At 39.0% G+C, this 26,307-nt stretch overlaps 1 protein-coding gene across 1 annotated transcript in view; it reads left to right on the top strand.

The window, feature by feature from the left end:
* The window catches only part of Brinp1 (BMP/retinoic acid inducible neural specific 1), a 200,444-nt gene that overhangs the window by 46,798 nt on the left and 127,339 nt on the right, over positions 1 to 26,307 (top strand). The window contains 1 exon segment of the mRNA NM_080482.3: positions 8,158 to 8,425. Within this exon segment, the coding sequence (NP_536730.2) occupies positions 8,208 to 8,425 (218 nt within the window). The 5' untranslated portion in view covers positions 8,158 to 8,207.

Here is a 26,307-nt window from a genome sequence, read left to right as displayed (position 1 = left end):
TTCCATGCCTGATGATCTGTGCCTGCTCTTTAGATCCCATATACTGAATGGAGGGAACTGTCTCCTGCTGTTTGTCCTCTGATATCTAATTGCATACAGTGTCATGTATGGGCCATTAAACCCATTCAAAGAAAGACTGAAATTCCAGGATAAGTGATGGTGAGATTTAGAAAGAATTATATTAATATAGTGAACTTAAAAGACTGGGAGAAGCCTTAAGCTCTTAAACTACAGAACAGGTCCAAGAGAGAAGGACATCACTCAGCTTTTAGTCTGGGCCCTTTATAAAGGATATTTGGCAGAAACTGTGGTGAGGTGTGGTATGATGTGGTGGAGGGCAAGATGCTTGGTGTAGGTGTCTGAATCAGATGTGTTGTGCTCTCTCTCTCTCTCTCTTTCTCTCTCTCTCTCTCTCTCTCTCTGTGTGTGTGTGTGTGTGTGTGTGTGTGTGTGTGTATGTCAACACTGATATGGCAGAAGGAGCACTTCAGAGGACCCATGCTGAGATGTTCCCCTGAGGACCATCAATCATAGGACAGGCTTCATATAAAATGGAGTTTATTTGGGACTTATAGAAAGGGGTACAGGCAAGGAAAGAAGGGAGTAGAGGACAAAAAAGAGAAGAGAGGAGGTCAGCATGGGAACATGTGGGGGGCGTGGATGGAGAGAGAGTCTGTGGATAGTGGTAAGGAGTGGTCTTATATCCCTGGTTTCTGGCTTGTTCCTGGCAGTGGAGTTGTTACTAGATATCTGTTGGTCAGTGCCCAGAGGGATTTCTTACATTGTATCCAGGCCTCTCCTCTCAGCCTTAGCTGTACACATATGTACAGCCTTTGACTGCTTATTCTAGCACAGAAGCCCTTAGTTGCTCACTAGGTTCTAAGACAGGAAACTGGAACCAAGCACAGATAATCTTGGAAGCCCTGCTTAGGTTCCCTGCATCCCTTGGCAAATTTCTATCTCATTTTAATAGAATAGGACCACAAATTAGATCATTTTATACCAAGTAGAAATTTTACTGTCCAGATTCTTTTCTTCCTAGAAGTATTACAGTGCCTTCTCTTCCTCACCAAACTTCATTGGTAATCTCCTTGGGGCATGGAGTTTGATCAAGAATAGAGAAATAAGGAAGACGGAAAACTAGTTCCATGGTTAGTTCATTTTGACAGCATGGTTTTGGTACTCTAAACCTTTGGCAATATTGATGCTATGATGCAGGCTGGCTTGCTACTTGAGATTTCTGTCCCTTACTTCTTTAATGCTACAATTGCAGAGATAAGTCACCATGCCCTGCAGTGTGATCCTTACCTTAGCAACATTTTGAAGTATCTGAGCTTCTTTGCTTTAACTAGCTTCTCTGCCTACCAATTCTTTTTATTGGGTATTATATGTATTTATATTTCAAATGTTATCCCATTTCTCCCCTCTTCCAATCCCCCCTGCTTCTATGAAGATGGCCCCACTCCCGCCCATCCACTCCCACCTCAACACCCGGACATTCCCCTCCAATGGTGAAAGGAGCCTTCACAGGACCAAGGGCTTCTCCTCCTGTTGATGCCAGACAATGCTATTCTCTGCTACATGTGCTGCTGGAGCCATGGGTCACTCCAGGTATACTCTTTGGTTGGCAGTTTAGTCCCTGGGAACTCTGGGGGGTCTGGTTGGTTGATATTGTTTTCTTCCTATGGGGTTGCAAACCCTTTCATCTCCTTCAGTCCTTCCTTCTGATCTGGGAACATCTATTTCTTCTCAGCTGCATTGCTGTACCTTGTTCTTCAGACTCTGCATAAATGGCATGGCCATTCCAGTTTCCTTTTGTCGAGATCCATTCCTCCTCTGAGACGGAATGCAAAGTAACCTCACCTGACTTTTTCTCAGATGTGGCCCATCTCTCACCCATGGAAGGAGGAGGAGACTGCACATTCCTTTTACAGTGCCTTAGGCAGTGATTCCCCAGCTCGTCTGCCAGGTTTCAGCCTGCTTCTTTCAAAGCTTCTCTTTAGCATTCTTTTTTTAGAATTCTCTGGCATGAGTTAGGCAGCACTCTACCATGTTTCCCTAAGCTGTAGGGCACATTTAGCATGCTGTTTGAGTGTTCTTGTCTAAGCTGGAGGTGGAGGAGTTCTATCCCCTTTTCACCCCCTGAGGAGTTTAGGGAGTGGGTGGGACCGCTCTGCACTGTCAGCTTCCACTCAAATCTAACTCCTAGTCTTAAAGACATTTTATGCTATGATGTGGGTGAAAAGTTAAGAATTCCTCTAAGTGTATTTTGGATGCTTGTTTGGTAAGTATGATATACTGGTCACAGACCTCTGTAGTTGTATGATTCAGCTGATACCAAAGCTGAAATAGCTACATTGAAAGCATCCTATTTAATTCCTGTCTTTACTCTCAAAGATACAGGGAACTAAGACTCAGGGGAGTTAATTAACATAGTCACTGTAAGCTTTGCAGGTCTGTGTGTTAGTATGACAATTTGGCTGAAAACCTAAGTTTGAAAGTAAAAGGCTTGATGAGACCATTTGAATGGGTCACATAGAGCCAGCAGGGGCTGCGGACAGTTTATACTTGTAATTATTAGTCCAGGTCATTAGGGAATTATGAGGCAGTATATAGGACCTTCCTTTCTGCTTTCTTGTCCAAAATGTGAACATTGGGCCAGTAATTCTCATACAGACTCCAGAGGAGTAACTTGATAATGACTGCTGGGGCAAGTTGCTATGTCTGTGAGTGGCTTTGGAGTAAATAATTTGGGGTTCAAGAATTAGAAAACAGGATGTGTAGGCACTAAATTTGATCCATTTCATGACACTGCCCAATTCAACCGTGGGAATCAAATTATCTTTATGCTTTAGCCAGTGTCAACTCTAGGGAACAGCTAGTGTATTACACAGCAGTGGGCACCTATGACTCTTGGAAGGTCATGAGGATAAACAGCAGCACTTGGCCTACACCAAGTTTAGAATTGTTAGGCTGTAAACTCCAGTGGTAGGAATTCCTTTTGTAAATGTTACAGACGATTAAGTATTCTCAAACTCATTTTGGAAGATCCTAAGGGCTGTTTCAAAGATCTACCTTGGCTCTGCAGCCATGGTGCCAGAACATTGCATTTGTAGAGTATCTATGGTTTGTTGATTTTAAAAGAAGGATGCTGGTAGAGAGTGGCTTAACTATACTATGAGGTAGAGTGAAGGGAGCTCCTCATTACACTTGGAAGATTTGAAGTGTCACCTTCTGATGAAAGGACACAGAGCACAAGGGCTCATTGTAGTCCCACAGTGCAAAAGGACAAGGTGAAGGCCACATGTATAATTTTAAAGTTCTTAGCTGAAATAAAATTAAGTTAGTGCAAAAAAATGAGTGGAATTCATTCTCATACTTTCCCTGAGGCTAATACCAACAACATAATATTTTGGCTTTTCACCATTATCTATCTTTGGTGAGGCATATTTTACACTGCTTCATTCTTACAACTCTTCAAACTTCTGTACATGTTGTAATATATGCAGCACACTTCAATGAGACTAGTATATTTAATGCTGGATAGCCACATGTGACCTGCTCTAGAATTAGATGCACAGTCTTTCTTTCTGGTGGTCATATGCCATTTTTTCAGTATTAGTTCAATTACATACACATTCCTATCTTCAATTTCCTTTTTACTCCATGAACATAAGTGTGTGTCCCCACTCTCTCCATCTTCACACTCATAACAGAAGATCAAATGACAAATGTTGAAGTTCCTGCCATATAGTTAGTGCACATTCAATGCCTATTGCTGTTCTCAAAATGACTTACATAGCAAATAAACCACCCTGAGATACAAGCTGTCTTCTGTCAGTCCAGATCAGAACCTTACAGTTTTTAATCTTCCCCTGCCATTTTCCTCGCAATTCCTTTATCAGAGATGCTTTTCCTGAGCATCTTCTTTTGCAAACCTTTCTAAGTTACCTTGATTAATATTGACCTTATAGCTCCCTCCATGCTAAGCAAATACTCTGTCACTGAGCTGTATCTCCAGTTCCCTCTTTACTTTAATTTTGTGATGAAGTGTTAGCAAACTGCTGTCCTCTTGAGTGACTCTGTACCACCCAGGGTAGCCTTAAACTTTTGATCTTCTTGCCATAGGCCATTTCAGAGCCTAGAGTACAGGCCTATGCTATCACTCTTGGCTTTGGTTTCTTTTGTTTCCCTCACTAGCACCAACCACTTATGGCTCATAGATTTATCGCCCTCCTCAGTTTATTAGAAAATTATATCTTCTAGAATCCTTTGTTATAAATACTCAATTCCTTCCTTAAACTTCATCCATTTGTGGTAGTGTTGGTGAAGCACATGTTGTATTAGAAACACCTATGTATGCTTGTGCTCTGTTGGTGTCTGAATCTACCAAAGGCACAACTTAATTTCACTGGGAGTTGGAGGCAATGAAGACAGTGGAAATCGTACAGGTTTTTATATTAAAAGATACAAAGGATAGAATCTTAAGCCTAACACTTAAGAGTTGTGAGCTTGGGGACGTTTTTAATGTTTGTCTGGTAAATGGTATAATAGACCTACCTCCTGGAATTTGCTTGCGTTAATATCTAACCTAGGCTGGAGTCTAAGAACAGAGAATTTGAAAGCTAAGTGGATAAATGAATAATAACTATTAGTCATGTAACCTTATGTTATCTGGAACTTTCCATAAGAGTTAGTGTTATTAGAGTCTCGTGCCCAAATTCAGAGTAACAGTGGCTATGTTTTATATAATAAGCTGTAAGAAATTGATATGCTAACCTTTGTTCTAATTTCTATCTATTTCTCTTAGGCCTTACTTCTTTGAAACTTTCATTTTTACTTTTAGTATATTGTAGACCATTATGGTGTATGTATGAACATATGTATTTATTTCTCTCTTTCTCCCTCTCTCTCTCTCTCTCTCTCTCTCTCTCTCTCTCTCTCCTTCTCCCCCCCTCTGTGCGCGCGCGTGTGTGTGTGTGTGTGTGTGAGACAGAGAGAGAGAGAGAGAGAAAGAGAGAGAGAGAGAGAGAGATAAATATGTGTGCAAGGGAATAAGTGGACATATGTTCTAGTGCATGTGAAGTTGAATGTCTTTCTCTATTTCCACATTGGTATTTCTGTTAGAGTCTCTTAATAAACGTGGACCTTTACTGGTTATATAGGCTGAACAACCTACACACATTCAGTATCTTCCTGTTTCTGCCTCTGAAACCTGCACTGAGCTCATAGGCATATAGTAGGCCCACACCAGTTTTTGTCTGTTTGTTTTAAATTTTTTTTGAGCTATGGAAACCTGAATTCAGATTCTAATACTTACATATGGCCAGGCATGTGGCTCATTGGTTGATAGTTGTCCAGCTCCCTCTGCCTTTTTCAGTACAGGGGATTGAACTCAAGGTTTTCTGCATACTAGTTAAGTCCTTAACCACTGAGCTGTCTTCCCAGCCCTACTGTGATTTTCTAAGTCAACAGAGATACATTCTGACCTCACAGCTTTCTGTAATGTAGATTATTATTCAAAACCAGGAAGTTCAAATAGAGGTACGCAAATGCATTGCCCTGCCAAGACAAAGGCAGAAAATAGAACAACTACATACAAGCCAAAAGACAGGAATCACAAGATATTGCTGGGGTCATGGTAAAATAAATTGAGTGAGAGCCTCATTTTGGAAACACTGATACCTCTTGCATCCCTGCCATTGTAAGGGACTATCCAGAAACTGCTGAGATGTTTAGTAGCAACTCTGGCCTCTAACCATCAGATATCAAGAGCATGCCTTTAGTTGTGACAATCCAAGATGTCCCTAGGGGGATAATGACACCCACTTGTGAAGCAATGGGTTATAATGATCAAATTTTAGTTACTCCTAGGATTACAGGCAGAAACCTTAGCCCCCTCCCCAGATACACACAGAGGCACACACAGCATGCCAGTGTTAGATATATAACCTTTTGCAAACTGCAATGCTCTGCATCCTGTTTCCTCACAGTAACAGCTAAGCGTTTTCTCACAGGCTCCCATTCGCACCCATTCACAACAGAAGCTCTGTAGAAGTCGGCTTGGGTAGCACAGTGTGATTCCAGCATGCTGCAGTTCACTCCACTGAGCTCAGAACAATTGCTCCCACCCCCTGCTTGCCACTCTGGTGGGCTCTGGCAGACAGTCCTGGCAGCTGTAGCTGATACAGTTCTGTACTCAACATGTAGAGCTTTGTTTTAGGCTCTGAACAAAACTTCAGGCTGTAGCTTTTTCCAGCTCCCACTCTGTGCATATGCCTCCCTCCCTTGCCCTGACAGCTGGGGCTTGCAATGACAGGCAGATTTTTGTGGCACCTCATGATAAAATGGCGCAATTGAGCATTCGAGGGAAATACTCAATTGGGCAGAAACCCACATCCCTCTCTCTTTGATTTCTTCTTTCCTAGTCTTACTTGCCTCCCATATTCACCTGCAAGAATAGCCAAGTAAGATATAGTTAATCATGTGTATAGGTTTTACACTTAAGAAAGTGTTTGTGACCTCATCATATTTTTAAATGGTATGCATAAAAATCTGAGGTCTAGAGAGGGGCCGGGACCGTTCAAAATCACATGCTTAGCACAGATAAGAAACTGCTTTCTTAAAGCTTTTTGCCAGCTAAAGGCTCACAGCCCAGTGAACAAGAAAGACATAAAACAAAGAAGTATAATGCAAGACAATTGGATCCGACATAGAGCTTTAGAAAGTGAGCAAATAGAGTTGGGCAGACAGAGCAGAGCAACAGCTTTTTAGAGGAATAGAGAAAGATAATAAAGATAAATGATGTGACCTCAGGTGACGTCCAAGGCTAAGTGAGGCTTCTTTCAGGGATAGGAAAAAAGGTTTTCAACTTATATTTCCTAGAAGAATCTTAAGTTGACAACAATAAGTATTTGGTTTTGTTAGGTGCTTTACCACCGAGCTACATCTCAAGACCTGACAACATTAATATCGCCATGATCATGATAATTCTCATCATCATTTATGCCATGTATTGAACTTTTTTCCTCTGCTGGGGGTTGGTGGGAACATTGTGCCCTAATTGTGTGATTCACGTATCATGTGAGTGCTGGTTCTGGTGTCCTCAAAGTAACTTCCTGAAACAGTCACAGATGATGCTTTTTACACAGGAATCACATTTACAATGTGGAATAGAGCCAGCTTACTAAGGAAAAACAGGTGAAGCAAGCTGCAGTTTGTTAGGCTAGGATATTGACTAACAGTAAGATGATAAAGTTAAACTTTTTGAAAGTTGGGGGGTTCCTATGATTTCTTTCTATTCTCCTCAGGAAATATACTGCCCATCTAAGGTCTCTCTTGAACTCGAAATTTTGTCCAACATAGTGCCAGGGCATGGTAGTGCTGTCCAGCTAAAGGGTTGGTAAAACCTTCCCACCTCCACACCCATGACCTTCAGTGTTAGGATATTCTGAAGCTAAGAAGTACCAACCAACCAATGCATAGTCTGTCTAAAACCGTCCTCGAGGGTCTAAAAACATTTCATTAAGCTTTCTAGAATTTTGACTCTATGCTGTTCTTAGAGTTTTTAATGCTTAAGGAATCCAGCCTGAATGGGCAGTAGCTAGAATAGTCTAAGACTTTGTACACCTAGTCAGATAAAAACAGAGCAAGTATTCAGTGTGTTTGTGCCTATGGCATAAAAGAAGAGAAAGACACTCTTGTTCAACAAATATCAGTAATGAAAGAGAGGTTTCTGGGCTAAGCCAGAACATGAAACAAACACGGAGTTCTGTCCCACAACCTTACCTAGACGTATTACACCCTGTTTCTGCATTAATTTGTTCCATTCACTTCTAAAACACATAATCTGAGTATCTGTAATGCACCATTGATTGACATAACACCCTAGACATGTCCTTAGGATACACCCGTGGCTGCTATACACCATAGCCATTTGTATACCTTCACATTGCATGTGTACAGCAAACCAAGGCAAGACCATGTGCCCCAATCAGTACAGGTCCTTTGTTTTTAACACAGTAATAATGCTTTTATAAAAATTAAAGCACTCTTCTGATGAAAATATGTTAATCTCGTTTTTTCCTTTTTACTGTCTTTCCCACCCTGCCCTCCACCTCTTCCTCTTTCCTTTCTCTTTGATTCTGTTTTCTACAGGACTCCACAGAATGGAGCAAGAATGAGAGGAAAAAGGCCGGCAGAAAAGCATGAACTGGAGGTTTGTTGAGCTCCTCTACTTCCTGTTTGTATGGGGCCGTATCTCAGTGCAGCCCTCCCACCAGGAGCCAGCTGGGACAGACCAACATGTCTCCAAGGAATTTGATTGGCTTATTTCAGACAGGGGGCCTTTCCACCACTCCAGGAGCTACCTATCCTTTGTGGAAAGACACCGGCAAGGATTTACAACCAGATATAAAATATACAGGTACGATTTAGGCTAAGAGAGCCCTTGTCTTTCATTCCTGTTGTGCTTTGGGGAGACTGAACATTTTCTGTCACCTGGCTGTGCTGTGAAGCTTCTAGGTCAGGGAACTGTGACCTTGCGGTATATAGGTTGTTATTCTAATTTATTCAACATTTTATAAAATTTTAATATGATGAGTTCAAATAATGATGAGTATTTAATGTACTGGTAAGAAAATACATGTTTTATCATTTTATTTAAACTTTCTGTTTAACTGGTGGAGATTTTGATTGATTGTTTTTCCCACCTTACACAGTTACTTGGGAAACTGACTTTAAAATAAATTTAAATATGGTTTAAAAAGAAAGAATTTCAAAGGTGTAAAACTTGTATTTAAGCCCTAGTTTACCTGTATTCATGGTCATGGCAATCTTCGTTCTTGCAAATACTATTAATGAACCTAGTTTTCTAGCCAAATATATTTATGAAATTGGGGATAAATAGAGATGTTTAGTGGAGACCTTGTTCTTAAGCACATTTTAACTGATCACTTGCTTGCTGTAATTACCCAATCTAAAGAGACCAATTTCTATCTATGAAACTTCCATGGTTTCAAGAAATGAGTCCACATTATACATGCATAGTAGACAGATTAACAGGAGAAAATTATTTGGTTGATGTGCATATACGTGGTAGCCATGAAAAATAGGAAACTTGGGAAAGGGGCAGATGACTTAAGTTTGTGCAACATCCTGAGTTATAGAGAACAGCCAGTAGAAGAAATAAGTGAGAAATTGAGTGCTGCTGACAAAGTACATCAGATGACAGAAATTGTTTCTCAGAGGGTCCAACAAGAACAATAGACAATCAGTTCTGACAGAATCTATCTGGGCTAATGTGTCCTGTCCTGTAAGCTACTCTTACATGGTGATGAGATTTCTTGGAAAGAAGATTCATATCAATCGGTCTATGTTGGGGAGGATCTATCTGTAGATGTGTAAGTTAACTTCAGGAAAAAATTCTACTTGGTGATCTGGGGGAGGAAAAGGACAAGAGCTAGTAAGGTAGGAGATGAGGACATAGTTCATTCAAAGCACTCAGGATAATAAGTGCTAGACTCTGAACTATTGTTTTTTTGTCCTCAACTACCACAAGTACATTCTTCATGTGTATTTCTAAATTTCTATGTACTATTTAACTATATAACTATTTGGCATATTTCCAAAATACTAGATTTATGCTTCATTAATCTAAGCTTCTATTTCTTTGTTAATTAGAATATATAACTAACTGGAATTATACAACTAAGTGTAAAATCTGTACAGTTCTATTGTCATGTGTGTGTACCCCAACATGCACACACACACGTAACATTCATTTATGTCATTGATAGTCATGTTTACATTTGTTATGTGAGTGTTATCATAAACATACAACGAATACTGTTTTTGAATTGAAGACATACAGAAACCACTATGCAAACTTTTATCTTAACGTCCAGAAAGAAAGGGCGAATCCTAACATTTCTGAGACAATTAGAATCAGAAAGCAAGAAATCATGGTAGATGGAGACCATAGGTCTGAATCTAGACCTTAGGCCTTAATAGTAGTGGATATAGAAAAAGGTCAAACCATTCCTTGGTGTCGTGTACTAGATATGAGTGATTCGTGAATTTTCTACCAGCAGAAAATGTTTTTGTGTGAAAATTATCCCACTAATGTCTTGAGGTCTGATAACAGTTTTGCATATTCAAGAGTGCATGGATGAAAATTCTGTGGTTCCTGAAAAATAAAGTCATTGAACTACAGAGAAAAGGTGCCTCTGAGCATTACAAAAATTTAACAAAGAAAAATGAAATTCAGGTGGATAAAATAAGGAAACAGAGTACAAATATAAAAAAACATGTTGACATTTCTACTCTTAAAAGAAAATACCAGAATTCTAACATAATTATTGATTCAAAATGCTTCCTCTTGGGATAACTGTTCTTAAATCACCTGAGCACAGTAGTTAACTGCTTCACTTCAAAATTGTATTCTTAAAAGGATTTCTAGCAAAGTACAGCTATTGCTGTTTGTTATTATTCTTAAGCCAAGGATTATGGGTATGTGTTGGCTGCTGGAGAGGATGTGCCCATCTTTGAAATGCTTGATTGATTCAGGATAATTTCAAGCTTTGAAGTGTTGAAGATGGGGCACAGCATAAGTCTTTTAGATTCAGATATCTTAGTCTATCTCTGTTTTATCATGTAAAAACATTTTTATTTTCTGTATAATTTTGTCTTTCAATTGAGCCACTCAAGGACCCATTTAAAGTTGGAATTGCTTGGCTAAATTTTTTTTATTTAAATGATCATTTTATGAGTGATGTGGACAAAGTCTTACAACCAAGAAAAGTTGGAAAGTGAGCTTGAAAGCAACCATGGTTATTAGTCCATAGCCACACTAATAAATGTGGTAGACTTGGTTGATTTAGATTAGTGATCTTGCACCTATGCTTGCATGAATTGGTGACGATTGATTTAAGTAGCCATGGAAAACATTGTAGTATGAAGAGAAGGGCAAAAAGTCTGACAAGGCAGAATTTTCTGCCCTTTCCTTCCATAAAGAGAAGGCTTCCATGTGCTTTAATATTTGGTTTTCTCATGGCATCTATGTTGGAATGGTATCCAATTTTGAAACAAATATTTAAGTAGTTTAGTGAGGTGATTTCTAAAATGTTTCTTTAAAATTTGTTTTCAATTTATTCTTCTCTTCTATATTATATCCTTATGGCAGTTTCTCCTCCTTCTACTCCTCCCAGCACTTTGAGACCCACTCTGCCTTCATTTCCCTTCAAACAAGTAGGCATCCCAGGGATATCAACCAAACGCAAATAAGAAATTGCAACAATACTAGGCACAAACTCCCATATCAAGGCTGAATGAAGTAACCCAGTAGGAAGAAAAGACTCCCAAGAGTATGGTGGCAGTTGGGGGGTCCTCTACGATTCTTTTAGCTCTAAAATTACATGTGAAATTTACATAAGGTTACATGGTTAATTAAATGAGAGTTCCACCCAGAAGCCAAACCCTTGGTCATCTAGTTATTCTGTCTTTCCTTTATTTAATCCTGAAATAATTATTAAGCAACTGCTATAGACCTGCCAGTGTTTAGGGAGGATGATACAATAATGAGCAAAATAAAAACTGTCCTTCGTCTCAGAGGAGAGAGTAACATTAATTAACCATGTGTGTCCAGACACTTCCGTTACGTGCTATAAAGAGAAAAAATATCCAGTGTTGTAATACCTCAAAAGTCATAAGTTCTGTGTTCATTGATTTCACTCTTGGGGCAATCTATGCAGGAAAATGTATGTAAATGGATACACAGAGAAATATGCCCACCCAGTTGTAAGTCAGAGGAAGCACCACCTCGCTCATGCTCCCTGGGTCAGTTGTCAGTTGGTCCTTATCCTTTCTACACGTCATTTTGCTGGAACCCAAAAACAGTTTTCAATGTGCCTCTTTAAATTCTGTATGTTAATATGGATTGTGAAAATTGATACTGCTTCCTAAAAGAGGAGTCTTTCAGAAAGATTTCTATACTATGTAATGCTAAAAACCTTTTCTGAACGAAGACCTTAAGTCTCAGTCACTTTCCTCCTCCTCAGACTCCAGGCCACTACCAAGGATGACTTAGAAGCTAAAAAAGGAAAAAAACTCAACTATTCAGGATAAAGCTATCCTTTTTTTCTCTTTGTACATATCCTGTCTACAAATCATAGCATTCTTGTAAGGAATCACTCCCAGTGGTGGTGTGAGAAAATCCCTGAAGAAGCTCCCTCCAGTGTGGTTGTACAAGCAGTGACATCACATGTGCACATGCAGTGGTCTGATATGTTTCATACTCTGTCACTGCAGAGAGTAGGAATGATGGGCTTGTGGATTTGAGCTAAAACAAGATTCAGGAAACTGACAAGTTCTTTTCTCTCAAATCAGCTAAAGTGCAGTTCTAGAAACTTCAGCCAAGTAAGGGAAGCTTGATATTGTTCAGCTCCCTTGCTTTAGTTTTGCATTCTTTGATGACATAATAGAATGTTAAGGCGCTTTTTCCAAATGACCAAGAGATAAGTTAGCTGGCTTAGTCTCCATGGCCTTTTCCATCTATGAAATTCCATACCTTGTGAAGTTGTGTCATTTTTTTCCTCCATCTTTATTAACATGGGTATTTCTTATTTACATTTCAATTGTTATCCCCTCCCCTGGTTTCCAGGCCAACATCCCCGTAACCCCTCCCACTCCCCTTCTATATGGGAGTTCCCCTCCCCATCCTTCCCCCATTACCTCCATCCCCCCAACAATCACGTTCACTGGGGGTTCAGTCTTAGCAGGACCCAGGGCTTCCCCTTCCACTGGTGCTCTTACTAGGATATTCATTGCTACCTATGAGGTCAGAGTCCAGGGTCAGTTCATGTATAGTCTTTGGGTAGTGGCTTAGTCCCTGGAAGCTCTGCTTGGTTGGCATTGTTGTTCATATGGGGTCTCGAGCCCCTTCAAGCTCTTCCAGTCCTTTCTCTGATTCCTTCAACGGGGGTCCCGTTCTCAGTTCAGTGGATTGCTGCTGGCATTCGCCTCTGTATTTGCTGTATTCTGGCTGTGTCTCTCAGGAGAGATCTACATCCAGTTCCTGTCAGCCTGCACTTCTTTGCTTCATCCACCTTAACCAATTTGGTGGCTGTATATGTATGGGCCACATGTGGGGCAGGCTCTGAATGGGTGTTCCTTCAGCTTCTGTTTTAAACTTTGTCTCCCTATTCCCTCCCAAGGGTATTCTTGTTTCCCTTTTAAAGAAGGAGAGAAGCATTCACAGTTTGGTCATCCTTCTTGAATTTCAGCGTCATTTTTACATTATAACAAGATCCTGTGCAGAAAGAGATGAGTTTAGGGTTTGGGGATTCAAGATGCAGTGTATTTGAAGAATCAGTCAAGTATTTTGGTATCAGTAGCGCCAAATTTGTAGATGACCAGAAGCAAATGGTTAAGAGAAACATAAATATCTGACAACAACTCTTTCAACAAGGCTGAGAATAAGCATACATGATAGAGAAGGAGAAAGGGAATGAGCAAGAACTCACTACAGCAAAGGTAGGAATCCCTCCTACTGAACTTTAATTTCTCCTTTGAAGAAACAGACAATTGTCTCTGCTCTATCAACTTTTTGAAATCCAGAATAATTAAAACTATATGGTAAGATTTAAACTGACTATAGGCAATCTAATGTTTCTGACATTCACTTTTCTCATCCATAAAACTATGATGATATTAAATGTCTGATTAGTTGTGGTGGAAGAAAAAAAGAAAAAAATGGGATTGAGTATATGGTGCTAACAATTTTTATTTTTACATGTTTACTTTTTATTTTTTTATTGGATAGTTTATGGATTTACATTTCAAATGTTATGCCTTTTCCAGTTTGCCCTTCTCTCCTCCCCCCTTCCTCTGCTTTTATGAGAATGCCCCCTCCTACCCACCCACTCCCACCTCAACACACTGGCATTTGCCTACACTGGGGAAATGAGCCCTCCCAGGACCAAGGGCTTCTCCTCCTACTGATGCCAAACAATGGCATCTTCTGCTACATATGCAGCTGAAGTCATGGGTGTCCCCATGTGTACTCTTTGGTTGGTATTTTAATCCCTGGGAGCTCTGGCATTATTCTTCTTATGTGATTGCAATCCCTGCAGCTCCTTCAGTCCTTTTTCTAACTGTTCCATTAGGGTCCCCATGCTAGGTCTGATGGTTAGCTGCACGCATCTTAATCTCTATCAGTAAGGCTTTGGCAGAGCCTCTCAGGAGACATCCATATTAGTTTCCTGTAAGCAAGCATTTCTTGGTATTAGCAATAGTGACTGGGTTTGGTGACTGCATATGGGATGGATTCCCCAGGTGGGACTGTCTCTGGATGGCCTTTCCTTCAGTTTCTGCTGCACTCTTTGTCCCTTTATTTCTTCTAGTTAGGATTTTGTTCCCCCTTCAAAGATGGTCTGAAGCATCCACATTTTGTTTTTCCTTCCTCTTGAGCTTCAAATGATCTTTGAATTGTTTCTTGGTTATTCCAAGCTTTTGGTCTAATATCGACTTCTCAGTGAGTGCATACCATGTGTGTTCTTTTGGAACTTGGATACCTCATTCAGGATGGTATTTTCTAGTTTCATCCATTTGTCTAAGAATTTCTTTCTTTTTTAGTTCTATTTTTTAAAATTTATTTTTACACTTCAGATTTTATTCCCATTCTGGTCTACCCTCCAACTCCCATATCTCCTCCCTGTTCCCTCCCCATCTACATGAAGATTTCCCACCCCACCCACCCCACCAGATCTCTAAACTTCCTGGAGCCTCCAGACTTTGAGGGTTAGATGCATCTTCTCTTACTGAACCCAGACCTGAGAACCCTCTGCTGTATATGTGTTGGGGGCCTGTTATCAGCTAGTGTCTGATGCCTAATTGGAAAACCAGTGTGTGAGAGATCATAGGGATAATTGAGACTGCTGGTCCTTCTACGGGTTGCCCTCAGCTTCTCAGCTTCCTCCAGCTTTTCCCTAATTTAACCAGAGGGGTCAGCAGCTTCTATTCATTGGTTGCATGCACATATTTACATCTGACTCTTTCAGCTGCTTGTTGGGTCTTTTGGAGAACAGTCATGGTAGGTCCCTTTTTATGAATGCCCCATAGCTTCAGTAATGGTGTCATGTCTTGGGGGCTCCTCTTGAGGTGGATCCCACTTTGGGCTTGTTGCTGAACCTTCTTTTCCTCAGGCTCTTCTCAATTTTCATTCCTGCATTTCTTTCAGACAGGAAAAAATTATGGGTCAGAGTTTTGACTGTGGGATAGCAACCATATCCCTCACTTGATTCCCTGTTTTTCTACTGGAGCTGGGCTCAATAAGTTCCCTCTTCCCCCTGTAGGCCATTTCATGAAGTGTACCCCCACATTTTGAGTCCTGAGAGTATCTCACTTCCTAAATCTCTGGTACATTCTGGAGGGTCCTTCCAACCTCTTTTCTCCAGAGGTCTTCTGTTTCTATTCTTTCTGTTGGCCATCAGGTCTTCAGTCCTCCCCAATCCCCACCCAATACCAGATCATGTTCCCCTTTCCCCTGATCCCCATCCACTTTCCCTCCCCCCTTCCCCATGTGTTGCTTTCTTCTCCCTCCCAAGTGGGACTGAGGCATCCTCACTTGGGCCCTTCAACTTGTTGACCTTTTTGAGGTCTGTGGACTGTATCTTGTGTATTCTGTACTTTTTTCTTTTTGGCTAATATCCACTTATTAGTGAGAATATACAATTAATGTACTTTTGAGTCTGAGTTACCTCACTTAGGATGATATTTTCTCGTTCTATCTATTTTCCTCAAAACTAAGGTTGTCCACATTCTTAATAGCTGAGTCATATCCCATTATGTAAACGAACCCCATTTTCTATATCCACTCTTTTTGGGACATCTGGGTTGTTTCCAGCTTCTGGCTATCACAAATAAGGCCGCTATGAATATAGTGGAACATGTGCACTCTTTGCCTAAGAATTTCAAGAAGTCATTGTTTTAATTGATGTGTAGTACTCCATTGTGTAAACCTACCCCATTTTTTAATTTCCATTCCTCTGTTGAAGGACACCTGAATTCTAATTTTAAGGAAGAAAGATAAAGAGAAAATGGAGACTTTCCATCTTTTCTAGAATTACTAGTGTAGTATATTTTAATGGTTTTTTTTGTTGCTGTTTTGTTGTTTTTTGGAGGGCTGTCGTTTGTTTGTTGTATTGTAATTTCTGTTACATTTGTAGACTTGGAGATCATTGGCTAGTGCTGTAAATTCAACCAAGTGTCTTTCTCTTGCTTTTTCATTTTAGGGGTGGAGCAAGAAGGTCAGTCTTTATTTGTTTTTAAGACATGGACTCATGTAGCCTAGCCTTGCCTCATATTACCAGTCTGTGGTGGAGACTGGCTTTGAACTTCTGATTTTTCTGCTTCTACCTACCACATTAACTTCAAATGTGGCTTTGGTAGGAGAGTTATAGTAGGGTTATGTATTTTGATTCTGGAGAAGCAGGCCAGAGGGAGGACAGTGGTAAATAGGTTCAATATGCTCCAGTGGTGGTTTTTGTATTGAGTGGCTTTCCCTGAGGAGTTCAATGGAAGTGGTTTGTGGCTTATGTCAATCCTGCCTTTGAGCTCAGTATATACACCTCAATGTTGGATATAAATCAAATATTGGTAGACCAAATTTAATTATCGTGCTCTATTCCATATCTCTTTCAGAATTATGTGGATGTAAGCTTTAAAGTGCGGTCCTGATGTTTCTTTGTGTCTTTCTCTCAAGATATTTGTAATATGCTTTGTGGTACAAAGCTCATTGAATAAATGGATGGATATGGTCGTTTGTTTGTTTGTTTGTTTGTTTTTTGATTCTAATAAGAAGGAAAAATTGTCCTAATCCCAGCACTCACTCACTTATATACAATGGTGATGCAAATATGACAGAAGTTATGCATGAGGGCATGTGCAAAGGTATACAAGCTGGCAGACACCCCTGCCTTCAGTAAACTTACAGAAATGTAAATGCAAGGGAGAAACCAAACCACTACTTTGTTAAGGAGACTGCAGTTGAATTAGAAAAAATTCACAAGCCTCTGATTCTGCCTGTAGTTTTGACATATGTTACTATAACAATATTCCTATCAGTTTAATGATTATTAGTCCATATGATACTAAGATGTATTTTTCAGAAAAATAACTTCATAATTTCAAAATAACAAGAGTAATTATCATATCAAATATTGATGAAACTAAGTAAAATGTTAGCATTACTATTTTCAGTATCTAGCATTATAATATGTACCTCATGTCAAAATGTTTGCCACTGGTCTTTACAGTAATCTATTGCAATCTCTATTGCTATTATTTCCATTTGCATCATTTATGTAAGGTAAAAGGTTAATTCATGTCAGAACAGGTGCTATTATAGACAAATCTGATACAATCAATTGCATCCTTTATCATCCTGTGCTGCTTCCCAGGTGATATCATTATATATGTGAGGAAACCTAGACATATGGTTCTTATTGAGGAACTTTTATTAGTGTAAGACTATTTTCTGATATTGGGTCAAATCTCCTTCCCCAAATCTCCTTCTGATGAGGAGGTGCTATGTCAGTGTCCGTTTATTTAGAGTCCAAGTGTCTGGTGGTGTTCTGGATTCCGTTTGTATACCTGAGTCCTGACTTAGGAAGTCACACCATTATGTTTGACTTTTGCTTTGCTTATTTTGGCCTGAGTCTGGTCTTTGATAGGAATGAAATTAGCAACATTACTTTTGTGTTGTTATAAGGCTTTTTAAAATTGTTTTCCATATTAGTTTTAAAATCAGTTTGTAGAGGTTGAGAAACAAAGTCGTATTTTTGGAAAAAATGTTCTTAGATTTGGTTCTTCAGGAGTTTGAGTTGAGTGATTTAGACGTAGGTCCCCCTGCAGAGAAAAAAATTACAAAGTGTTTTGTTGCAGAGGTAAATGGTAATAGGATTTTCCATGTAACATTCAGGAATGGGTGTATACTTGGTAGCAGGTACTAAGAAATGCAGGGAGATCATTTTGTCTTTTGACTAACAGAAGTGTTTATGGAAAAATTTCTGATCCATTCCAGGTATTCTTTATTCTGAGAATACTTGGAGGTGCTGCTTTGACTGAAGTATTCTATGAGAAGTAGGATGTTTAGGCTCTTTTATTGTGAGTCTGTGTGTGTGTGTGTGTGTGTGTGTGTGTGTGTATGTGTGTATGTGTGTATGTGTAAGTGTGTGTGTGTGTGTGTGTGTGTGTGTGTGTGTGTGTGTGTTCTGTTTCAGAAAAGCAAAACCAAACAACAAATCAAACATAATTCAGACCAAGGGTCTCTGTTAGAGAATGTTCACTCGGGAAAAAATGTATGTGGGACAATGTTTCTTGTTCATACGTTCAATTTCAGGTTACCTACGGGGGGCAGTGATCTCCATCCCATCCTTATCCCTCACTTGATCCAAATTCCCCATAAGTTTCCCTAAATGGAGGGGACTAGTCAGAGATAACCAGCATCTTTCTCTTGGGCCATGGCAATTTCAAGGTAATTTGCAGTGTTGATTATTTAAAATTGATCTTCCAATTCTAAGAACGATGGTTTTACTGCCATCAAATTGGTACCTGTGTGGTATTTTCCTCTTTGCTCTTGTGTCATTACTGGACCATCTTCTATGAGTTGCAAACCACTGAAATCTCTGCAGAACAATTGACCATCTTCAATCAGGAGCAGTGTTTAAAAATTGATTGCTTGCCCATTCTCGTGTGCCTGTTACAGTGTCTGTTAGCTGACCCCAAAATGGTTACTCCTTTGACAGGGGAAATTAGGAGAAAACATGGAGTTAAACTCTTAGGACTTTATACTTTAGCCTAAATGCAGGGCCAAAGATGATGGGGTATCTGTCCTCTAGGCCACCTGATGATTACTAATTCACGGTAAAATGGGTAAAGTCCTGCTGACCTAGCCTTGCACTGTTTCATGGAGATGGCAGAAGAAGTTATTCATCCATGACTGTAGGAAGTGCACCATGTCTTTTGGGAAGACTGACTAAAAGACCGATGACCTGTATCATGTGGGGGGCTCCTTTAGTGAGCAATGCCACAGGGGCTGAAGCTATTTGGGAAAGAATATCTTCTACAACACTATTTTGTCAAAGATGCAGAAGAATAGAAGGAAAAGAAAGTTTCAGATTGCCTTTTACAGAAAACATAATGTGCCTAGTCTTCAAGGATGTTTTGACTGTCTTAGGAAGCCAGTAAGAAAAGCATCTGAGACCAGTGAAACAATATCTAGGCAGGAAACAGGAAAAAGCCTGGGGATAAGTTTTTATAGACTCTGTCCACATGTTTTTCAGTCATTATTATGTTAAGATCCAGACCTTTGAGTCAACAATGGAAGGAAATTGAGATTAATACTTGATTTCAACCAACCATCCTTCAATTTCCATTAACTAGAGTTATAGTAGATGGTGACTTATAGTACTGCCTTTTTTAAAAAAGATTTATTCATTTATTATATATAAGTACACCGCAGATGTCTTCAGATACACCAGAAGAGGGCATCAGACCTCATCACAGATGGCTGTGAGCCACCATGTGGTTGCTGGGAATTGAACTCATGACCTCTGGAAGAGCAGTCGGGTGCTCTTAACCGCTGAGCTATCTCTCCAGCCCTAGTACTGCCTTTTTAATTTTATGTTTTGACCTTGTTCCATGCAATGAAAGATATTCTACATTGACTTTCAATAATCCTAGTGAGTTCATAGAAAAATATGTATTTGAAGGGTGTGATCACAAACAAAACTTCACCTATTTATTGCACATGATACATTTCATGTGTTTTATTTTATCCATTATAAATAATTTACTTTTTCTGTATCTTTTATAAAATATTTGTGTCTATTTCATTTATGCAAATGGAAGAAAAGCTTTGGAATTTGAATCACATTGATTTTGAGTCTGTATTGTGTAATATATAGTGTAATGTATATGTAGGTAGAAAAATTGAGCCATGAGTTTGCAATATGCTTTGTGTTGGAGAGGTAGAACCCATGCCTCAATTGCCAGAACTAGGAAGGAAGCATTTTTTATTAAATGTGTAGCAGCAGAAATCTAACTTAAAAATTAATAACGATTTATTTTACTTTATGTTTTTGTGTAGTCTACTTGCATATATATATACATACACACATTGTGGGTACTTATGAGTAGATTTAAGTCATCATATGGTTGAGGATAACCAAGTACAGTTCTTTAGCAAAAAAGTAAGTTCATCTTTCCACCCCCAATTTTATGAATTTTATTGCACTGTGCATTGGTTAATGTAGAGAATCATTACTGTTCCACATCCTGAGTATAAGTTATTATTAGGAATTCACCTTACTGGAACATCTACATTGAGTCCTACCCAACTTCATTGCCAACGTTCAGTGAGCAGTGTGAGATAGGTGGAGAAAGAGTGTAAGTATTGGAGGAGAAGGAGTGCTGTTCTCTGTTCATGTTATGGCTGCTGCCCACAAGAACTCATAGTAATGGTGATGATATTCACAAAATCTGCATGAGTCAAACCAGTTAAAGTTTCCGGATGGAGTAGAGAGGGTGTAGTGACATTTTTAGCCTTTTGGTTTCTTTGAAAAACACCCAAAATGATTAAAAATATTTTTTTATTTTGGTCCCAGATGTGCAATATGGGACTGCTTCAGATTGTCCAAAGTAGCTGACTGTGGTTTATCTGGTAATCTACCAGTGGAGGGATTTTGACAGCAGCAGATAGTTTCAGTTATTTATGACATTTGGAATTCTGGGGATGTTTTCATAGGATATATAAATAGTAGGGAGACAAGGAGGAAGGTTTATTGATTGTTGATGTTCACCGTTCATTAAATAGTCATGTGGAAAGAAGATTCTAAATATTCTGATGGCAAATATCAAACTTGCCCCAATTAACTCATCTTTCATCAACAGGAAATAGTCTAAAGATAATGTCACCTCCATTCCTCTATTATTTTTCTTCTTTCCTATCGCCTATTTGGGCTTGAAATGATGGGAAACGGGGTAGAAAAAAGTTGCAGAAAAAGAGAAAAAAAGTCTATGAAGTAGCCAGATTCTGACTACAGGAATGACTCCTGAGACCTCAAAACTATCCGTCTGAGGAGGTATTGATACATCATGGCTACCTGAAGAAGTTGAGTCAGCTTTTTGGGAGGGAGGGACCCTGATAGTTTCCTCAGCCCCAGTGGATGACATGAAATGCACACAAATAAGGTTAGCAACTAACTGGGCTCACTAACTTAAAAAAGTTAATTTTAAAAAAAGTAGGAAAGATAAAAGTCTGACTCATTAAACTGATGTACATTGTTACACTCTTAAAGCATTACTCTCCATAGTGTAGGAGAGATAGTTGTGGGGAGAAAGAGAAAAGCTGTAACAGTAAATGAAGGAAAGAAAGGGAACACTTTTATCAATGAAGATCTAGCCCCTGGCCTGCAGATTCCACTTACAATGTCAGCTTTAGCTTTTCCTCTCAGCTGGCTTCCTCTGGTGCTATGTCTGAATGCATTATTCCCAGTTGTCTGCTCTGTACCTTTAATATGACAAATTATTCCTGGAGAGTTCTGCATTTATTGGATACTTTTGTGTCTAACGAATAGAACCTGGATGCTTAGGCTTTTTGGAATCTTTACCTCTCAAGTCGTTCCTTCTGGGCACAAGAATTAGTGGGTCTCATTAACACTGGATTCTCAGACTGTCTAGAGAATCATTATGAATTCTATTCTTTATATCTACTTGACCCTTCTCACATGGATGAAATCTTCTAGGTTGGAGTCAGTATCTAAACTTATGTGAACCCTAAAATGGTCAATGGAGCTTGGCAAGTACTTAGAGTGAGGCTAGTCTTAATATGAATTCTAATTCTGCACTGAGTACTTATGAAGTCTTAAGTATATGGCTTAAATTTTTTGAGCCTCAACTTCAACAGTAAGGGATAATCTCAAGGACATTAGTGAATTCTAACAAAGAGAATATATGATGACATAGTGTCAGTACTAGAAGACTGGTTGCAAAAACAAAAAGCTATTGCTCAAAAATCTGGATAGGAACATTAATGGCTCATGCTTTCATTAGTGTAGATAACATATGAAGAGGAACTGTGTACCATTCTTAGACAAAGAGGACATTTCTAACAAAAAAGTAATATATATCTCCAAAAAAAAAAACAGGAATATATCCTGAGGCTCCATGTGATAAGAATTCAGATGACAATACCATGGCAAGATATCTGTAGACTATCTTCATGCACATACATCAGTTCAGTATAATTATACATTCAATGATTGGCAAACTTCTTTTTAATTAGTTAGTCCAGGTGTCTTAGGGCAGTCTGTGACATTTCAGCTTACAGTTCGTGCTTGCTCGGTTATCTTTGATATACAGTGATCTGGAGACATTAGGCTCCTAGGGATGTTTTCTCACGTATGAACTTTCACAACAATCAGCAGCATCCTAGGTTGCTGTGTGTGTGTGTGTGTGTGTGTGTGTGTGTGTGTGTGTGTGTGTGTATTAGTGGATGAGGGGAATAACTCTGTTTAGTGCAATTGCTGGTTTATTTTTCAAAGAAGGTCAGCAAAGTGCAGCTTTTTTCCCTGAGAGCTTATGACAACCCTCTATGCTTCTGGTGTGACAGCCATTTTATTTCATATTGATGGGGGAGTGTGCTTTGAATTACAAGACAGGAACTGAATACAAATGACAGGAGATTCTCAGTGTTGAAGGATAAGTGTTGCCATACTTTATGAAAAGAAGGAAATGCTTGTGCTTTTCTTGAGTTCCTATTGTCCACAGATACTATGCTAGTCATTAATGACAGTAAATCAGTAGTAACCCATTAAGAGCATCAAAGGACAGCTGGGAAGGACCCAGACATAGCTAAATTGACCTCTATTCTGTAGAGTGTTCTATTCAGGGAAATGATGTAAAGAAGGGGCTCTTTCCTTGGTGAAAAATACAAGAAAAACTTTCAGATTGTGTGTGTGTGTGTTTGTCTGTATGTGTCTATTTGTGTGTGTGTGGTGTGATCACATTTATGTGTGTGCATATGTTTGAAGGAGTCTAGAGTAAGACTTGTTCTATAGTCTGCAAATAATTTAGTATGGGTTACCACACAGGGAAAAATGTTAACATGCCAACACTTCGTAAGTAGCAGTGCAGCAGTCAGGTCATGAAGCCCTGTGCACTTTATATAAAATTCTTTGAACCTTGACTTAAGGCAAAAGCTCCCTTGATTCTGTACTCCATTTCAAGTTCTTATTGCTTCAGTGAACCTTTGGTACATTTGCTCTAGGCCAAAGAAAAACTAATAACTATGTTTATTAAGTGGCTAGAACAAAACAACTTAATGAAGTATTTATGTCCTGACATGCTTGTTGGCCATTTGCAGAAAGATAATTCATGCAGAAATAAATGAGGAGTACTATTCTCCTGCACTGCTCAAATTCGCACAGCTTCCCACAACACTTCTCCCACTTTGGTCTCAGACACTATGTTCCTCATTTCATGCTCCCCCTTCAGTTTCTGTAATATTTTGTAAATTCTCTAATTGTCCAAAGTAAAGCTTCACAAAGATATTCCATTTTTAAAAGCAAAGTCACATGTCCTGATGTGTAAAGTATGAAGAACCTCAAAGTATTTCTTTTTATGTGGCTTACCAAAGGTTAAGCATACTCATTTCCTTGAAAGATGGTGGCATGTCCTGCTCTTCCCTTGTCTATCTCAGTGCAGGGTTTTGCAAACTGTACCCTGAGAATAATAGACAACCTTTCAGAGGATATTGACTAATGTGGTACAGACTCTACCTTTGTTTTAGTTCATCCCTTTTAAAATAGAGAGACTGGATTGATAAGAGTAAGTCAGGAGAAGTTACAAATGGCTTTTGTATTCTCTAGGAAAAATATACTTGGATTTAACTAGACAACATGTAGAGTTGAGATATTTTCAAAATACATTATTTTGAACTGTTATTATTTCATAAGAAGTTTCCAAGTTGGTAAAGAGGCCTTATGCAATTCACTCATATTTCCTCATTGCTTTAATTTATGTAATTAAAATATCATGTCAAGCTGAAAGATTGTTTACATTATGTTAGTAAATTTCTATGTCATTTCATCCTTTGTGTAGACATGTAATATGACTACAATCAATATTTAGAAAAGTTTTATCACCACAAAGACATCTTGTGTAACTTTAAGGCAGACCTTCCTCTTTTATCAACTCCACATCTGGACTCTGTCATAACTGTGGCATTTCCGTGTGTATAGTTTTGGGAGTCAGAAGGTTTAACGTTTATTGAGTGCATGAATATGGAGACTGTAAGCAAAACTTCACTCATGAGGAATGAAGTTTCAACACTGTACTTTCAACAATGAATCATTTGTTCTCTGGTGAATGGTAAACAGGTGACCATTTTTGACCTGCTCAACTGAGTAGGTGTTGGTGGTTTTCATCAGGATGGAGAGCCCAGCAATACATTTACTTTTGAAGGTGTTTATATTTGATCATGATGAGCCAATTTTGACAATAAGTGAGTATACTAATTGGATTTTCCAAACAAAAACATAGTAGATATGATTTGAATTCTTAAAACTTGGTAGCGTATCCCAATATGTATAGTCATCAGGCCACGAGTGACAGCTCTTGGGTATGCATTTATTGATGCAAAGCCTGTTTAACGTGAGCAAATAAAATCATTGAAAGTTAGAGCACTGGCTAAGTCTATGGAAGAGCAATCATAGACATTTTGTATTGTAGAGCTTAAAATAAAAGGGTATGTGGAGGACGAGGCATGCACAACCAATCTTCAAGAGCTCTGATATATCGCGCCAAGTTAGAACCGAAGACAGACATACAGATTTAAAAATCTTCATTTTGGCAAAAGTTCTTTACATTGAATGTTAGAGACAATTGCTAGAATGCAGTGGGCTCAGACATAAGAAGGAAGAGGGGGAGGTTTGATTTTATATCTTAAAGAAGTGCAGCCAGGAATGGAGTAGAGATGAAAAATGAAGACACTTTACTTTGTCCTGTAGGTTTTGAAGAGGGGCAGGGCATTTGAAGGAGTTACTGAGTCTGTGGCTCAGGGTGAGGTTAGTCTTGAAAAAGGAATTCCTGCTTAGCAAGAAGAACACAGTTAGAAGTCAAAAGAGGTGTGTCTCAGTTAAAAGAGGAAGAAATGGGGTGAGAGAGACATGGGTCCTGAAAAAATATAATACATATTCATGTTTAGGATTTGGGGTACCTCTAAAAATTTCAGTACTTTTGTGAATTAAAAAAACGCTAGGGAGAGTCAGACAATGCGCTGTTTGGAGATATTTGTAGTTGTTTACTTGTAGATTAGTGCCAGCTTATTACTAAGGAAATGTAAGAGGACAGAATTCAGGAAATCAGGTTTTGATAAGTTTGGTGACCAGATTATTTATAATGACTACAGACTACAAAGTTTAGACTTTCCTCTCCAGAATAACTAAAAAGATTTTCTTAATTGGATATTTAATGTATTTATATTTCAAATGTTATCTCCCTTCCTGGTTTTCTCTCTGAAACCCCTACTTTTATGAGGGTGCTTCCCCTCCCACACACCCACTCCCATCTCACCACCCTGGAATTCCCCTACACTGGAGAATTGAGCCTTCACAGGACCAAGGACTTCTCCTCCTATTGATGCCAGAAAATTCTTTCCTCTGCTACATATGCATATGCAACTGGAGCCATGGGTTCCTCCATGTGTACTCCTTGGTTGATGGTTTAGTCCCTGGAAGCTCTGAGGGTTTTAGTAACAGAATATGGGTGGTAGGAGTTTTGGTTTCAACAACAGGTAAGATGAAAAGAAGAGAGAATTGAAAATACTTACCAAAAATTGGAAGAACTGCATGATCCTGAAATCTTATAACTAAATTAACCTGAACAATTTGAAATTAGTAAAGACAGGTGATATCTAAAATCCCATATCCATTTTAGCATTATTTTGTGTCCAACATTATCTAAATGGATAAAGCAAATGTGATATTATATATATATATATATATATATAATTTCTTTTCTCTCTCTCTTTTTTTTTACAATTTCTAAAAAGAAATTAACACTTTCATTTGTGACCACATAGATGAACCTGGATGGTGTTTGTGATGATTTGTATTTGTTTGGCCCAAGGAAATGTATTATTAGAAGATATGGCCTTTTTGGAGTAGGTGAGTGACTGTGGGTATGGGCTTAAGACCCTCATCCTACCTACATGGAAGTGAATCTTAACAGCCTTCAGATGAAGTTGTA

The sequence above is a fragment of the Rattus norvegicus genome, chromosome 5 (assembly GCF_021556685.1).
Source record: "Rattus norvegicus strain SHRSP/BbbUtx chromosome 5, alternate assembly SHRSP_T2T, whole genome shotgun sequence".
NCBI lineage: Eukaryota > Metazoa > Chordata > Mammalia > Rodentia > Muridae > Rattus > Rattus norvegicus.
The sequence above is the reverse complement of the archived record's forward strand: the minus strand, read 5'-3'. Positions and strand labels throughout refer to the sequence as shown.